The sequence below is a fragment of the Camelus ferus genome, chromosome 13 (genome assembly GCF_009834535.1).
Source record: "Camelus ferus isolate YT-003-E chromosome 13, BCGSAC_Cfer_1.0, whole genome shotgun sequence".
Classification (NCBI taxonomy): domain Eukaryota; kingdom Metazoa; phylum Chordata; class Mammalia; order Artiodactyla; family Camelidae; genus Camelus; species Camelus ferus.
Window position 1 is genome coordinate 52,127,077 of NC_045708.1, and position 19,179 is coordinate 52,146,255.

The 19,179-nt window shown below is 34.0% G+C and overlaps 1 protein-coding gene across 1 annotated transcript in view; it reads left to right on the forward strand.

Annotated features, from left to right (window-relative positions):
* LRRC7 (leucine rich repeat containing 7) overlaps positions 1-19,179 on the forward strand; it is a 414,541-nt gene that overhangs the window by 344,257 nt on the left and 51,105 nt on the right. Inside the window, 2 exon segments of the mRNA XM_006191023.3 lie at positions 3,135-3,275; positions 12,195-12,314. Coding sequence (XP_006191085.3) covers positions 3,135-3,275; positions 12,195-12,314 — 261 coding nt within the window.

Genomic DNA, 19,179 nt, shown 5'->3' on the forward strand with positions numbered 1-19,179 from the left:
GAATGTCGGTTTTCATATAGAAAGAAATGTTTAAATTCAAGTCATACATACTAGAGACAACAAAAATAGATGATATTTGTATGAAGACTACAAATGTACAAATTAGTGTGTACATTGTGGCAAAGAGACAAAGGGAGATTAATCCCAATTCAGTTAAAAATTGAGTCACAACAGATCGTGGAATGCATAGTCACTGAAGAGACTTAAAAAAAATTCTATAAGGTCTAGAATTACTTTTTGTTGCCATTTGTGTCTCTCTAAGAGAAATCTGGTATTTCATTTTCTAAAACTATGATCAATTGACCATCATCACTGAGTGTCCTTTGTGGTTTTGGTATAGAGGGCTTTGTGTGCTCTGCATTGACCTTAGACTCTTAAAAGTCCCTTTTGTGAAAATAGGGCCTTTTGTTCTCATTTTCTAGGTTTAATGCTCAGTGTAAATGGGGGATCTGGGTAATAATATACCATTAGAATGTTTCACTCAGTAGTTTTATTATTTTATTTGGTGTCCTGCTAAAAGTGCAGGTCACTGCATTTATTATATATTTTCTTAATGTTGAATTTTATGTTTTCAGGTGTACTCTTAAAAATAATTATATTGTTTGTAGGTCGTGTCTACATGACAAGAAAACTATTTATAAGGGGGTGAACTAGTAAATGTGGGTGTGGGTGTTAGTTTCTCAATGTGGAAATTGGTCCTGCCTTGCAAAATATTTCATCGGAATGTCTGTTTCAAATAGGTGTGCTCAGTCCCATTGAAGGGAGCCTCATCAAAGCCTCATGACTGGCTGTCAGTGGGAGACACCTGGTCGGTTGTCACCATGCCTTACCTCAAGTTATACCCTCCATGTAGACAGATAACTTGGAGGGCGAAAATATTTGGGGCCAAATAATACAATACAGTTTGGGAACTCTGGCCTCGTGTAGACACGACCATACGTAACAGGGTAAGATGAACTAGCCAAGAAAGGTTATAAGAAGCTTTTCAGAACGTATATACAATGACTAGTAATTTGAGGCAACAGAAGAATGAGTGAAAACCAAGCATGAAAAAGAAAAGACAAAATTCTATGTATTTGGTACCATCATTTATTTACTAGTTTCCCAGATAAATGGTTCCTTTCCTTCTATCAGAGCTACTGAAAAGTTGATGACTCCTCTTGTTGGAGCAGGAATTTGGAGGGAGGAAAATAGGACCAGGGGCGGGGGCTTTGGATCAGCAGAAGTCTGGAGGCCCTGCCAGATAACTTAAAGTAAACGCGTGTGTATTTTCCATTGCTGTGATAACACCTCCCTTTTTAATTAGTCTTCGTATGTCCCGTCTGTTTATAATTCCCTAGGCCTGTCTTTCACTTTTCAGAGTAATTTCAGTATATGTTCAATAGTTTCTCATTTAATCCCAAGAAATTAAATTACCTGACAGTGTTACTTCAAATCCTCGAATCCCAGTAACTTTTCTTTCCCCCTCTCAATTGAGTTCCTGAGCTATTCAGGCTGTATCTTACTTAAAACTTCAAACAAGATAAACTCAGGATATGGGAGCACAGACATGTTATGTAAAATTGGTTTTGACGTAGCCATTGTGCTTAACGTTCTGTCCAAAGTCAGACTGCACCAGACAGTGTGCTTCCTTCCCAGTGAAATTTAGTTGAGCAATTTGAACCCTGGAAATCAGACAGTTATGCTAGAAACTACAAGAAACTACCTAGAAGCCTGGACATTGGATAAGTTTAACAATTCAGCATAATGTTGGTTAATGATCTTGCTCAGTGTTGACCTTGGAGAGACAGCTCCAAGTACTGACCTAGATAAAAGATCCTTGTTTTCTCCTTTGACTTAACCTCAAGGCTCCTGGTTCCACTACAGACCCCCGCTTGAGAGAATTTAAAACATGGATGCATATGTCTGAGATTGCTACTCTTCCAAAGGAGCTGAGAGAGCACTAAATTGGAGTAATTTTAAACATTAAGGAATCATTCAAGTGCTAGGTTGAAATGTTGAGTGTCTTTTTCAGTTTTGGCATGGTGAAAATGAGGAATCTCTGGATGAAATAATCAGAGACCATAACAAATATGATTGGTAACCAAGCACACCATAGGAGTCTTTCTGTTGAGTTCAGTGAAATTCTAATGCTAAAAATCACCTCTTTGCAAATAATGCCCTCAGGATAGAATAGTTACCTACTGTCAATGTTCAACAGTATCCAGTTTTTAAAAGTGAACTAAGTTAGCTTCTGCAGATTTTTTTTTCAAATTAAGAGAATTACTTAAAAGGGCCAAATGCTGTCAATTATTACATTTGCATAATAGGTGGAAAGTGGAGATTGTACTGATGGAAACTATTTGATCACAAGGTAAACAAAATGTTTTAATTTTTAAATGAAGTTCTTAGAAAAAAAAGTGAACTACCTATCAGACATTTGGAATAACTTTAGATGCACCTGTTAAAGGTTAGCCACAATGCAGCTATCACCATAGTGTTCTGTAGGTATTTATATCAGATAACCTTAATAGTTCAAATCATAATTCCTTTAGTTTCATTATGAATTTTCTCCAGTATAATTTTTAAGAAACAAAAAAAATTAGAGTATTTGAATTCACATACTACCTGACTGGTTTAACTAATCAGTAAATTCAGTCAGGCAATGGTCAGATTAATGTTAGCTTTAACATTGCAGTGCATTCGTTTTAAGGCAGATTAGAAACTAGTATTGGTCTTTTCTAAGTGATAATCTCACAATCTGAAAGAGACCATGAGATTTGCAGCTGACAAAATTTGATTAAGACATCACTGTTTGAATTGTTAAATTAATGGACCACCACCGATGAACGTTTGTCCAGAGTCACTACAATCATAATATATGAGAGCGGTTTTACGCCTTTGAGTTAGCAGCAAATTTAAAACAGAATGTTATCTTTGCTTTTTGTCTTTTCTGTAGTTTTGAATGGTACTCATTATGTGCATAACTAACACTGTTTACTGTATGCTTTTGTCTGATCAAGTGCATGTTTAAAAAGGAAAGTTACTGTTTGCCTGCTTAAAGTTAAATGTTATAAATTTAAACATGTTCATGTAATAATCAGTTTGTTGAGCATGTGTTCACATCCTGTCACATGATTATTTCCTCTACTCAGAATGCTGCTTACAAACACAACACAGTTAACCTTGGCATGCTGCCCTATGGAGGTATTTCAGCAATGCATGCAGGCAGAAGCATGACTTTAAACTTGCAGACTAAGTCTAAATTTGATCTACAAGAACTACCTCTTCAGAAAGTAAGTATGGACTGCCCTACATGTGTCAGCATACCAAAGCCAGTTAATGTTGTTTGTTCACATAATGTGTTTAGGCTGTACATACAACCCTGCTTAGAGACTCTCAGGAGTCCAGAAAGCACAAGGGCGAATAATGTAGAGCCCAAACTCTTAGCTGCTAAATGAATATGTATACCTAGACTGATTTCTCAGGTTCCTGCTTAACAGCTTTGCTTTTTGGATTGAGCAGGTACATGGCTTTTTGTGTTGCTTTAAGACTCATTTTTCTTATTATTCATTTTTTCTTTTAATCTTTGTTTTTCTTTCTTTTGTGTGTGTGTGTATATATATGTATATATACATAGATATGTATGTGTATATATATACATATACATTTTTTTCACTTTTTTGGAGACAGCCCTATATTATCTTGCTGATGCATTCTGAGAATAGAACTAGAAATTATTATTGGATTTCAGTTTATTCCTTTGGAAAAGACATAGAGCCTTAAATCAGAATAAAAATTAAGTGGCTGGCATTTCTAAAAGCTTCTTCGACCCATTTTCTTTGTGGGAAATATTATGCAGAAGTGAAACGTGAGAAACAAATGTGTGACTTAGCTAGCAAATTGTTACGCATCCTGGGTCAGTGAAAAAGTAGTAAGTTCACATCGTTTTATAAATGAAAATGTAGGCTCATTTGAAAGGGAATATACTGTAAGAGGAAACACTTCCATTGTCAAAGGAACATTTCTGCTTGTTTTATTCAAGCAAGATAGAGAATGTACATTTTACCTGCTTAAATTGATTAATGCTGTCTGTCTTAGTTACATTTCGATGGAGACTAATGAGGGATTTTCACACAATATGTCATTATGACTATATTATTAATACAGTCATTTGCCTAGTAAGTTTTCATGAAAAAAAAGCAATGCAAAAGTAGGGGTAACAAAATGATGGTAACCTCCAAAAACTCTTCTCTTAATAAAATTAATGAACATATGGAACAAACTCCCATCCCAGTAGAATGAGGTTCATAAGAACGCATATTTTATTGTCAAATTATACTTAATAACAATCCCTAACTCCAGAGAGTTTGCTTCCTGCTGAGTAGAATAATCAAATCAAAGAGACATTTATATTCAGTTTTTTTTTTAATCACCCATGATCACTCTGGAAGAAAACAAAAACTAACTACATTGAGGACATTTGAAAGTTATTGTTCCTGTCCACAGTCTCCTGTTGCAGGATCAGTGAGTGGTATGTGGGTAATTTTCTCTCCAGGGAGAAAAACGAGGCTCTGATTTGTGGTGTTTGTCTACCTCAGTGATAAAATGCTCCCTCTCTGGCCAGTGTCACAGTAGTAACTTTACATCACTGAACTCAGCATAGCGACTGAGCTAGCACAGGTCGGCTCCAGCACACTGCTGTCAGTGAGACCCTCCTGTTTTAATGGAACCTGTGCTTCATGTCCTCTCAGATGCCCAGGGCTCTCATCTCCGTCCTAACAAAACCAGTGTTCAGAAAGGCTTGAAACTTACTTGCACTAAGGAGCAGACAAGCTATCAGTACTTACATAGGCACCTTTCCTGGAGGGCTTGGCAATTAAATATAAATCAAACTCTTAAACTCCAGTGATGGACTTTCAAAATGCAGATTAGAGAGATTTTGGTATGAAAGAAGCTATTGCTTGAACTCCTTGAATAAGGCTAGTCTCTTATTTTGCTTACTTTTTAGCCCTATTTTCCCATCAATCTACAGAATAATATAAATTTGTCAGTGTCTGAAAAATGGTACTACACTTGAAGCACTGTTTCCCAATGTCTAAGTTATTGTCCAGATATAAATTAGGTACCTCTGTGTTGCTATATTAATTTTATGATGTTGTTTGGGGTGCCCTGGAGAATGGATTCATTAGCTATTGCTGTAGCTCTAAGACAATTTATATGGCAGAGTTATAATATTTGGAGACGCTTCAGCCTTCCTCAGTTGGGCACAGAGATGATCCAGAGGAATTTTCTTTGGAAACTACATTAAATTGCAAACCAAGAATTCAAGTATTGAAAGAGTCTCTCTCAGAATGAATTATCATCAGTATTTTATTATCCACATCAAGAAAAAAAAAAAAAAAAGAAGAGGGAAGGCAAGAGATGGGAAAGGAACAGTCAGGGCAACTACTCTATTGCTCCCGAAAGATTTCATGACCCAAACGATCTGTTCAGGCCTATAAACTGTAGGCATTTAGGCATTTGGGACAACTTTCCTACCCTGACGCTTATCAGGGATCTTATCAGGTGTGGGCACTGGGTGCTTAATCAGTTTCAGGAATACTCCAGGCTCTTACTCCTCCCAAGGATTCCAGTCTGAGTCTCTGCCCCCTCACCTTTGTGCTCAAGTGCATCTCTTCTGCAGAGCTTCTTAATCTGAAAATAGGTTTGACTTTTCCACCAAGCTTTAGGGTCAACCTCTCTCCAGATGAAGCCCCTCAGATTCTCCCTTCTTAGCGCCACTGACCATTGATAACTGGTCCTATGATTGAGGCTGTTTCCTGGAACCCTTCTCACCAGGAGAGGAAATAGGCAAAAATTATTGTCCTTTGATTTACAAATGCATAAAAATATATTATAACACTTCTGTCTTGCTACTTAAGATAATAAAAATCAGTATCAGCTATTTGAGGTACCATGACAGCCCCTAAATGTTTGTCAGCCATGAAAATTGGACTAAAATATAGAGTAAGATGAAAATATAAACATTTTCAGTAGATAAAATTGGCAAAACTGTTCATTCTTCTGTGGACATCCTGGAGCTGTCTTTTTATTCATAAAATTCTTGAATGAGAATACTGGCTATCTTTAAGTAGGTGCTGTGGTAAATAACTCTGGGGTGCCTTAGGAAGAATGAATGTAGCGTTCTAAGGAATCTGAATGAAAGTTTTCGCATATTACCAGTTAAGCACTGGAAATGGAGTTGCAGCATATTTTGTATGGTGGTCCCTTCCCCAGGGAACATTCAAGCATTGAAATCCAGACCCTTTCCCCACATGCTCTGCTGGGAAGACTTACTTCTTGTAAATAGGAAACAAGAGCACCTTTTTGTATTTTGTTACACTGAGACTGTCTTTTTGCAAGGTATGTACCCAGAGAGAGCACCTTTATGTGATTCCTACCTCATCACCCCTCCATGAAGATAACTGTCAAAAAGGCACTGTTTGTGCTACCTAAGGTCCTGACTCAGCACATTATTTGTTTTTTTGGTTTGGGATATTTTTAGATTACCAAAACATACCGAATTATTATTTATTAATTTTTTGTAAACAAATTTATAATAAAATAATGAAAGGATATAACTATTTTTAAATGAAGATTAAAGAACTCTGCACTTGACTTACGTGGATAAAAAGAAAAGATTCTCCCAGATTTTGCTTTGTGTTTTGAATATTTCTATCTTTTTCATATTTATTACATTTTAGAGCAACTGTTGTACATTTTTCATGGATTATGAGCTAAATATAGGTTTTATTACTATAAACAGTAAATTACATTTTCTATGGTAATTTTATAGAAACTCTTATGATGATAACAGAATGCAAATAAATACAACCACAAAATTAGCTTAAAAATATAACTTCCTTTAATGTTTTCATTTTTTAATGCTTATTCTAATTTCCTAAAAATGTTAATAGTACTTATAACCAGAACATCTAAGACATATAAATCAGCTATTAAACTATAAATTATAGTATTTTCTATTTATTTATTTATTCATTCATTCATTTATTCATTAATCATTTATTCACTGCCTCTCCAAAAAGCATTTAAGGCAATTTTTTATGATGTTATTAATGGTTCCATGTGCTTCTTTGGATGTATTCTGTTGTAATTGAGTTTAACTATTGTTTTGAAATTTTACATAATCAAAGAGAAATACAATATTATGAAATGCCAGTTCAAACTTTCATTTTTATTATCGGGATTAATAGTAGGAAAATAAATATTTTGATAGGAAAAGAATAAAGACTAGGATTTATTAAACACCTATTATGTACCATGAGATACTTTAACTATATTTTTTTTGTACAACTCTAATAAAAACCCTCAATGGAAATATTTATTACCACTGTACAGATGAAGAAATAAGGCTCATGTGTTACACAAAGGAAATCACCTATATTTTTACTGTTTTACTATTATAACCCCTGCACCCAGCATGATAGTAGGCAGAATTAGAATCTGACTCTGCTTAGTACCCAAGTCCCTGCTGTTTCTACTATATGATGATACCTTCTCAAATGTTTATAAAATCTGACATTTTCATAGAATATAACTCGCAATAGTTGATAAGACTCTTTCATATACATTATTATCTCACGTCATCTTCACAGCAATCCAGAAAAGTAGATATTATAGCATGGAGAAAACTGCACAAGTAAAATATATTAACTAATCCAAAACGTATCATGACCCAAATCATTCCCTGTGTGCTACAGATACAATGCTCTCTTAGTTGCCTGAGCTTAATAAATACTAGTAGTTACCTTGTGCTCTTTAAGATCCACTTGCATTTCCTGAGCACTCTGTATCACCAAGAAATATGGTTGGTAGCAGTGAAAGACCAAAGGTTGTGAACTAAAGAAAATCACAAGTTAATCATCCATGCTACTACTGCTCCAGAGACAAGCTGGGCTGGGGAAGAAATCAGTGGCCTTTTCTAACTCCCCACCTGCAGGTGTCCAGCTGTCAATATAAATACAGTGATCTGTTCTACAATGGAGAAATTGATAGGTTTTTTCTTGTTCTTTTTTTTAACTTCTACAGCCATAATATTATACCATAACTCTTCCTGCTTATTAACTTATTAAAAGAGACACTAATATAAATTATGATTTCAGGAGAAATGAAGTTGAAATTATGGAAATACATGCATTAAATAATGTTTTCATAGAATTTTGCCTGGAAGAAGGTGGCCTCACTATCTGTTTTATTAGTTGATACTCATTCCATCATTTTTTGAATTAGAGAAATTTAGATAGTAAACCTAAACTCTTTAAATTTCTAATGTCCTTTCTTATGAATCTATGCAAATGATTCAGGATTAGATAATATCAATGTTTAATAAGCATTCATTTGTCCTAGTTCCAAGGGTTACTTACTTAGTTCCAGTTTGGAGGAGGGGATTTTGGGGGTTTTTTTTAACTGAAAGCAAAGCAAGATTTATATAGCACTTTAGGGCAATTTAGGCTTATAGTTTCTGTGGAGTCTTCTCCATTTATTTTTTTAATTATTATTTATTTATTTATTTATTGTTTTGGCTACCTATCACTCAAGAAGGATTCACTTATCTAATTATGAAAAAACCCTTCAGCCTATAAATCCACATAAATCTTCATATAGTGACTAAAATTACAGGAATAATCTTAGTATTCATACAGATGCTTTCTCACCATCGTAATGAAATACTTTTTGGTTTATAAATCATCTGGACATTACATTACTATCTTCAGATTGAAACCCTGTGAAGCCATAATCATTTAAATTCAAGCTTGGTGTATATTTGTCTTTATAACACCTACTTTTTTCAAAAGACTTGCAGGAAAAGAATAATATAACAGTAATTTCACTGGAAATACTTTGGGGAAAGTTGTTTTTAACGCATTCTTTGAATATATAGTAATGCCTTTTCTGAACTATTTGCCAATTACTAAGAAAAATAGATACTTAATTTCTTAAGGGATATAGTCCAAGATCTTTACCCAGTGCCAAATTCTAATACTACTCTCTATAATTTCTTCATCAAAAATGCAATAAGTGAATTTCCCAAGCCTTCAGAGCTCTCATCAATTAACAGACAAGAGCAAAACTACTGGATCAACTAAGCTCATTTGCTCATATATGTGAATTTTGTACATACACATTCTCACACATGGACATGCATATACACTGCACGCACACACTCACATACATGCTCATACATACACAGATATATAGACACACATATTCATGCACATTTATGTCTCAGCAAAATTAGAAATTACTTCTTCCAGCAGATACTTGTGATCATTCACAGTGATCAGAATCATACGTGTTAAATCTACAAGTGTCCAGTCCTCTTTGAGACTAGCATTGTTTCAGCAAAACTTCTACCAGCACTACTGAATTTCTTAACAAATACAACTGATTTTTCACTAAATCTCACTGACCATTTTCTCTATTATCTTGAAATATTAAGGATCTACAGAATTTAGAAGCTAAAGAAGTGGTACATTGTGATGGTATTCCATGTCTTTTATATTTGATTGGTCATATGTGGTGAGGAAAAGAAAACTCATTCTTAATCTTTTAAAGTGTCTAAAGAAAATAGCTAGAATGTGGTACTAAAAATAACTGAATGACTAAACCTCAGTTTGCTATTTTCTTTTAAAAAATAAATTCCAACTGATAGCTTCATTACTTGTTTTTACATTTTTTAGTTACTCCTTTTAATATTTCATAGAATTTCAACAACTAAGCAACTGCATTTATATACAGTTCGGTCGTACCTTATCAAAAGTTCATTTTCTTGCAAATAGCCATACTCCTTTTGGGAAAGGATATTGGCCCACTACATAATTCTCTTTTGGGTTTTTCCCTCCCAAACATTAATAAACTGTTTTCATGGTCTTTCTATTTCTGAAACTTTGTCACCCCTTGGGTGTCTCATTTAAGAAAAAGAGGCCAGAGCCAGAGCATTCTTGAAATTAATACAGGAAATTCTTTCAGGAAATTCCTTTAATTTTTCTATCTAGTGAAAGCATTTTTTTCCATGTCTGCATATTTATGGTTTTTTTTTTTGGCCCCTATAATATAAAGGAATTGACGTGGTTTTAATTCTAATTTTAAGAAAGAGAGCGAGATTAATTGCTACATTAACAAAAAACTATATTATCATGATATTGGGATTTTTACTAAAGAGTTTTAGGCTTTTTTTACAACAACAACAAAAAAATTTGCAACTCTCTGTTGCTCTCAGTGATTAGGAGTCATGCCTGGGCAACTGAGGCAAGTTTAGTGGAGGAAACAGACATGGAGGTGGGGATGATTTGGAGAAAAAAAAAGATTACCTGTGTTGAATTATGGCCACTTCTCAAAAATCTGTGTTCCACAAACCCAGCTAGATGAACATATTTATTATCCCACTTCACTGGCAAAGAAACCAAGCCAGAAGAGGCATGAGTACTAAAAATTCAAAAGGAAAACACCGGTCAGCAGTGCCTACCCTGCATCATTATATTTTAAGTACTTAATTTTAACAATGTGATTTGTCATATTAATATCTAAAAAGTTGTGTCTGAACATATGCAAACATATTAATCTGGAAAAGGTGAAGACTGGAAAATTAACACTTGAAAACACACAGATGGGCATTGAATAGCTGTCTGGTTATTTTCAAGTGATACGTAGTTTAAATGTGCCACCTACATTTGATTCTCAAACAAACACACATAAATTCATTCTTAACTAACACAGGAGCTTCAGGTCAGTGACTTTTCTTCTTTTTTCTTTTTTTTCACATTTTCTGATAGGCTCATGGAAAAGGAAATCACATAACTGAAGTACAAGAATAAAATTGAGTTACCTCCTTAATTTCCACTATATCCATTAGCCCCTAGGAAAACTTCATTTAATTTTGTTTAATTCATCTTGTCATAATAAATTTTATTTTTAAGTAGTTCCAAGCAATGCTTTTTAAAAATGCATGTAGTCAAAGTGCAAATAGGGTGGTTATATAATTGTTTTCTAAAGGAGAATGATTAGGACCACTCTGTACAGCCAGACAAAGCCTGGCAAGCAGCCCATCTGTGCCATTGATGAAGACAGTGGTCCAGTTCTCTCGTTGTAGGGTAGGAAGACAATTCTTCACACATACGCTCTCTAACCAGGCTTTACTTATCCATAGGAATTCTCCAAAACAAGAGGAGAAAATGGCATAGGAAACACTGAGTATAATCTCATCCACATAAGAATTCTCCAGGAAATCAAGCAGTACTTGTATGTCCTATAGGTTAGAGGAAGAGAAAGCCTGTGCAAAAAGTTAACCTGCTTCCACAGGAAAAATAAACCATTACTATGTTCCTCCACTGGAGGCTGTCTTTTGATGGTATACGATTACTTTCTGTTACTCGGATCAGAATACAGTGGCCTCCCAAAATATCTAGTATTAATAATAATAAAGATAAGGGTATTATTTGTTAAAAAGAATAAGCAGTAAATCAGCCAAAACTAAATATATATAAACTTTAATGCATAAGTGATCTATATAAATAAACTTGGAATCAAAACAGTCATGATTTATTTACACTGTAATTCTAATAGCATGATATTTTTTGATGTTGTGTTAATCTTTCCCACAAAGTGATCTGTAGGTAATGTCATAGTACCATGAATCTCACACTATGCTAGTGTTAACACCATTTTGGATTAGTGCAAGACACATCCTTGCAGAATCAATGCAGCCTTATAAAATGTGTTTTAGGTTATGGTTTGGAGTATTGGAAATTAAGGAAATTACATACTATGTATTATTGGGTTTTAGTTTATATTCTAAATGGTAAGATCATACTAAAGAAACAAATTAAGCAAGTTTTAAATGTTACAGTTTTTAACAATTGGTTAATTTTATTCTGATTATTTTTATTCCAGTACTGTAAATCTAAACTTCTCTTTAAAATTCAGTAAATAACTATAAGTGGTTACTTTAATTGAATTTCTCACTGCTTCCAAAAAGCTGTTAATTTAGAATTCTTACCAAGTAAATAGTGTAAAATAATACCTCCAGTTCAGGATATATGTTTTTCTGCAATTAAACAAAATTAATTTTAACATACTCATTAGGGACTCTTTTCAGAAAACTATGATAAACTTCTATTACATCACTAAAGAATGCCATACCATTTTTGCAATAGACCCCGTCCCAGCAAAGCAACATTTTAGACAATGGACAAGAAGATGTATCTCCTAGTGGCCAGTGGAATCCTTATCCTCTTGGGAGGCGAGATGTACCTCCGGACACCATTACTAAAAAGGTAACCAATTTCAAATTAATGACACAAACCATGAACTTGGCATATCCATTGTAATATGTAATTCATATCTTGTGTCTTAACATCATTTCTAATTTTGTGATAAATTTAGGCTAAATATTATCCTTCTATAGAGAGTTTGGTTAACTATAAGTGTATTGAAAAGAATGAAAATGAACATCACCAAATGTTCAGAGATGGCAATGTATTTTTATAAACAACATCCTGCCACCTCTCTACAGATCTATTACCTCTTATTAGTGCCTGACACCCACCTTTGAAGTGCAAGTACAGGAAAGTATAACATATACTTCTCTCTCTCTTGGATTCAGCAGTATAGTGTAGGTGATTTGCATAAAATGAAATTTGACCAGAAAATTCACCATTTCTAAAGTCACAGCAATTCATTTATCCTGTCATTCAGTCAACAAACAGTGAGCAACTGTATGTGCCAAGCAGCACTACTATGTGTTAAGTACTTTCTAGATGTTAGGGAACAAAAATGAATAAGATATGGTATGGTGTCTTACCTCTAGGACCTGTTAGTTCAGTGAGGTAGGCTGAGTGATAAGTAGTTAATTGTAAAATGTAAATGTAAAAATTAAGTCATCATAAAGGGAATAAAAAGAAAGCTACAACCTAGAAGATAATTGCAACATATATGAGGGATGAGAAATTGGTATTCCAGAATATATATTTTTAAAACACTTATAAATCAGTGAGAAAAGACATGTAATACGATACCAAAATACAAGGGAATCAGGAGAGTAAAGACTAAAATTAAACTGAATCTTTTTATCAATCAGGGAAATGCAAAAAGATGCTACATTATACCTATTAGACTAGCAGAAATTAAGAAGCATGAAAATATAAGTTATTTGCAAGTATAAGAGCAATAGAAACTCGTATTTCTTGTGGGAATATAAACAATAATATTGGTAATAAATTATCTTATAAAACTGAACATACACATACCCCACATTCCAATAATTGCTTTCCTAAGATATTATCCTAGAAAAATTCTTAAACATCTCATTCAAGATACTTGTAATGTTTACAGTAGTAGAAAACTGGGTAAACCTAAATGTCTACCACAAGAGTGCAAATAAACTGCGACTCATGCAAAGAAATACTTTACAGCAATGAAAATTTGTTAATTACAATTAAGATATGTGTATAAACTTTAGCAGCGTAATTTGAGTGAAAAACAAGGTTCAGAAGATGGCACACATCAAGAATACCGTATTTATAAATCTCAAAAACAAGCAAAACTAAAACTATATAATTCAGGCATAAGTATATGAGTGAGAAAACTAATTTTATAAGGGAATGGTTAATACACAGTTATCTCTAAAGGGAAGGCTGAGGTAGGATGAGGGATGAAGTTGATATTATTAGTACCATTCTATTTCTTAAGTTGAATTGCAGTTCTTACACTTTAGTTCTTAAGCTCATGAATGTTCATTTCATAATTGTGCTTCATAACTTACATGTACATAATAACATATTTTCCTTGTAACCTGGGTGGTGATTTTTCCCTTGATTACTACTTCAGCACTTGAAAATATTTATATATTAAATATCAAATTATTTTATCCAAAGTAATTGTTCATACCCTGATTTGCTGGTGTTACACACACTATTAACCTGCCTATTGGGCAATATTCAGCACTGCAGGTAAATATAATATAGTGTGATTAATCCTGTGAAAATGGGACACAGGGCTATGAGAGTGCCTGGAAAGGACACTTATTTAAGTAAAGAAACTAAAGAAAGTTGAGGGGGGTGATGGTGTAAAAGTCTAGTGATACTAACTCTGAAAATTCTTTAAAATGTAAAGACTAGACATTCAAAGATCACTTTCCGCATTTCCCCAAGTGTCTGTTATTCTAGGTTAAGTGCATAATGACTTGGCAGTTGGAGTAATAAAGGTGGGTCAACATGAGGATGGACGTAGTTGAAGGTATAAAATTCAGCTGATTTAGTCTTGGCTCATAAACTCGCCCCTTATGCTGAGCTTGCCCAAGATTTTCTCACATCTGTAATGCCAGCTCAGTCATTAAGAGCTTCAGGATTTCCAGATGCTTGTCATCTCTGAGGCATACCCAGGAACTCATTAGGAGAAACTAAAAGAAATGTGAAAATTATGTGGGGTTTTAGTTATTTTCCTGTTCTTTTAATCCTTTCTTTTACAGGCCTCCACATCAGAATTTTTTAAGGCCATATGAAGTATTTTTTAAAAATGTATTGTTTCTGGGAAGGAATATTCATTCCTTATTATAATCTTAGCATTTATAATGTTTCTTAGTATGCATTTTACTATTTATTTTCATACATATTTAGAAATATAAGATCTGACATGTCTTTTGAAAATCTTATATTGTTTTGTTATTAATCATAAAACTAAGCCATCACTTGTATTAAAACAACTGAATCAAATTACTATTGGGATTGATTTTTCACTCGGTAACAAAAATCAGCCTATTGCAGAATTTTTCACAGGGTAAGAATAAATCAATGTCACTTTTAAATGAGTAGATGTTTAAAAGAAAATCAGCTTAATAAAAATCAACTTAATCTATACATTTAGTAGTTTAAATAAAATCATATTATTGTTATACTATAAAAATCCTATCTAAAATATATAACCTATAAGTTGTAGTCATTGAAAAGTAATTTTCCCCAAACCTTTTGCCATTAAAAACAAATATTGCTATCATTACTCTATATATGTGAAACTGGAATAAAAGTAACTACAATTCTTTGCTTCTGTAACTTGACTGAGACTAAGCCGCATTGCTGTTGGAATCCCTTATATCAGAGGCATTGGGCAGGAGGTGGGGCGGGGGTGGAGGGTGGATATAGCTCAGTTACGTAGAAATAGAGAAAAGTCTGGAATAGATAAGAAAGAGAAATGAAGATTTAACTACTGGAAAATATCAGGATGGCAGAAAGAATAAATATTGAGGCTATATGATAACAGATCAAGATGTGAAAGAGGGAAATATGAAAACCAGCTGAGTAAACCTTATGTATGAGAGATAAGAGACAGGGAAATAGAGATGTTTCTTATTTCCATGAATAATGTAAGAATCAAGAATATCTGTACTAATTTAAAGTAAAATTGAAATTAAAAAAATGACTGACACTTCAGTGAATGTCAGGTCTCCTTTTGTACAGAAAGAAATGTGCTAAGTAGTATAAGTTTTGCCGGAGCCTTCGTATGTTTTCCCTCCTAGAACAGTATACGTTATTAACAGTGAAGAATTCCCAGGAACAATGCCGTGACTTCATCAGTCTATAAATAAATGAGAACAATGTTTTCTATTACTATGAGTAATGCCAAGCACAATCCTGGCTTCTCCTTTTCTGATTCTCTTTCCTAAGCCTCACTTTTCTCCTTGTTGGGGCAAATCTTGCACTGGTTGGAGTTTTCTTCTGGTAGACTGGGCCATCACTGAAACTCAAAAACAGATTGGAATCCTTTATATAAAGTCATTTGAACTCCAAACATTTTTATAAACGTTGGGACAAGCGATCTTTTGAGTCAGTTGGTGGGTTGAGATTCTCTTTGCTTCCCTCCACCATCCTTTTCCTGTCACCCCCACTCATGTTGATGTCACCTCGACTAAGGCTGCTGAACTTCAAGAAGAAATAGCAGCCCAATGCCTTTTCTGTCAGTGAGCGCTGCTGAAAAAACAAAAAGTGAGTCCACAAAAAGATGGGTGAAGTCATACAATTATAGATTTTTTTTAATTACCAAAAACAAACAACTTTTAGCACAATCTGTTTCTTACATAAATATATGCAGTTTTTCTCTTGACCAAAAGCCACTTTTTTTCAAGGCACATAAGTTTAAAAAAGTAGAGTGGAATCATGGGAGGATACCAAATGTGTCCAAATATAAAAGTAGGTACTACTCCTAGCAGAATTTTGAAAATGACTCTCTAGAACTGTAATAATGCAGCTCTACTTTCCTTGGAGTTTTGGTGTCCAGAAATAATCTGGAATTGAATATCTGTGTAAATACTAAGTATTCATTCCTTAATTTCATCCTTAGGTTGAAAAGGGAGTTTTAAGCAACAGTTCCAATCACACCAGTTGCCTGGGAGATGAGCATACCCACTGTCATAAATATCACTCTAGGTTTGGAAGGGTTAGGAACAGGAGAAGTAGGTAGGTGAAAATTACAACTTATGGGACTTTTGTGGTTAAGGATCAATTATTGATGACATTTTTAGGCATCTACCAAACCCCTGTAGAAGGCTCTTTGAAATTTTTAATGCTTATATTGAATGACTATGTCAAGACATCCACTGGTTTCCTCTCTCTAACAAATCTATGCCTCTGTCTTAACTGTACTAGCCTCAGTATGGTCTTTATGGAATAAATAACATAATTGTTCTAGAACGGGATAAAAATGCACTGCTTAAGATTGTGCAAATTAACATGTACAAACAGTCCCTCTAAAGAACAATGAGAAGCTAAGGGCTAAAATCTAGTCTTAAGACTTTCAAGTTGCACTTCTTTTGGGTTACCAGGATCGTAACTGTCATTCAGATGAATTAAATGTGCTCTTTTAAAACAAAGCTTATTGACTGATTATCCTGTTACCTTTTCTAGTGAGTCAGTACAGTCAAGCTCTTTGCTATACTAGGGAAATAAGAACGAATACATCCAATTAGATTCAATTCCCCTAATAATTAAAAAATTATTGATGTAAGAGAGAAAGGCTGAAAATATGTAAAGACTTGCTGGTTAAACAAGAATTAATTGCCAAAGAAAGAGTATGTAGCCCATAGGAAGTCAAAATTTCACGAAAATGGGATCCTACAGAGGCAGTCCCATGTGCTTAGAAATAGTAGATGAATCAGAAAGAAGGGTTTGAAGAAATCAATGAAATAATTTCTCTATTTAATGACCCATTTCAAATATTTATCTTATTAATCTGAACAGCCAGGATGATACATTTTAATCAGTTGATTTTCATTTTATTTAATTCATAGATATTTTTCAAACTTACTCTATTTCTATTATGTAATTAAATTTGTTCTCAAAAATAATACAGATAGGAAGTTGTGGAAAAATTATTCTCTAAGTTACAGCAAGAGTGACAGCTCTATAAAACATTGTTTAGTTTCACAGTAGCCTGTGTATTGGATTTTCTTACTTAGTACAACATTAATTCTTTAACTCAGAAAGCACATCCCTTTATCTCCTAATACCAGTGCAACAATACAGCTGTCTCCAGTAGCAAGGGACATCACTGTCATAAAATCAGAAGACTGTTCTCATCCAGACTGACTCTAAATTATTTCCTTAAGAAAAGTGTAAATCCAGAGTGTCTATCAAATAGCTATTAAGTCAGAGGTAGAAAAAAAAAAACTTGCCACAGAATAAAGAAACAGAAAGAGTGGCAGATTAAAACTACTTATTCCATCAATTCTTAACATAAGTGTCCCTTAAAACAAATGACTATTCTACTTCAGAAAATTGAGGTAACTCAAGTAACATTTATACTATCTTCATTTTGGAAAGAAATCTAAAAGCAAAAAGAAAATGCAAAATCAACCCAATGTAATGAAAATGTCTATGACTGAGTATGTAATTTGCAGACCTAAGCAGTGTAACTGGCAGATGATCATGGATTGTTGCCAAATAGAGGATGTCAAAATGGTAAGATTCCGTTTCTTACCACTTGATTTTTATCTAACTTATTCCACTATCCGTAGGTTGATAGGAACCTTAAGGTGAAATAAATGATTGTCAAAGTTTTTTTGTTATTGTTAACATCTTCCTTTTTATTTTATATCAGGAATGTATAAGTCAGCATCATCACACAACAAATCATAGGTGGAAAAATGTAGAATTAGCACTAATTTCATCACTTTTACTATTATGAATTCTATTGTTTATTGTTTATTCATTTTGGTTAATAAATTCCAATTCTAGAGCTATGTTTTGTAAGTTGAGATTTAATCACAGAAGAATGTGCTTGTAGAGCTTCCGTAAGTCAGAAATGACTGGCTGCACGTATCAGTCGGCTGCCATCCGAAGGCACATAGGGCCTTTCCCTTCAGTGCCCTATTGCCTCACCTTTTTATCTTCATTTGAGGCACTGGAGTATATTGTCAGTATTTGACTCTAAAAAATTTAAGATCAGCAAATAATTTGAATGCCCCCCTCTCCCCAGTACTGCACGGTCACCAGATCCCCAAGGCAGGAGGAAGAACATCTCCCTGCCCCGTCTCCTTCAAGCTTCAGAGCTCCCTTTCACATATTTGTGCTAGTTTGTCTTCTAATACCCAGTGGGAGGATATAGATTTTGGGCATCAAAATTGCCCTAGCTGAGTATAAATAAGAAGAAAAAAATAAAACTTAGTAGGTTTGTGTCATAATCATAAAACAGTATCTACAGTACACATTAGGCACTGTACTAAGGTGCCTGACATACTTCCTTATCTTCACAACCTCATGGGTAAAGGAGCTAGGAGAATGGAATTGAAGAACACAGAACTGGAGCCCAGTAATGTCTGGTTCTACCACTTTATTATACTACTGATATACTGTATCCCACCTGTCTGATGCAACCAAAAAAATTTCAGAAAATATTACAGCATAGTCTTGTTACAGTAGTAAATAACCCTCAACATCAAGTATATATTTGATATATTTAACTAGTATTTTTGCCACGACTTGGTGTTGTTTCTTCTGCTCATTGTTCAGAAGAGAGGAAAAAAAACTCCATGGCACCAGTCATGTATTTTAAAAAGAACTTTTGAGTCCTCATCAACTTATTCTTATTGACCCTACACAAATCAAATATTTTAGATATTCCTAAATGTGCTTGTTTTCCAAGCTTTTCATT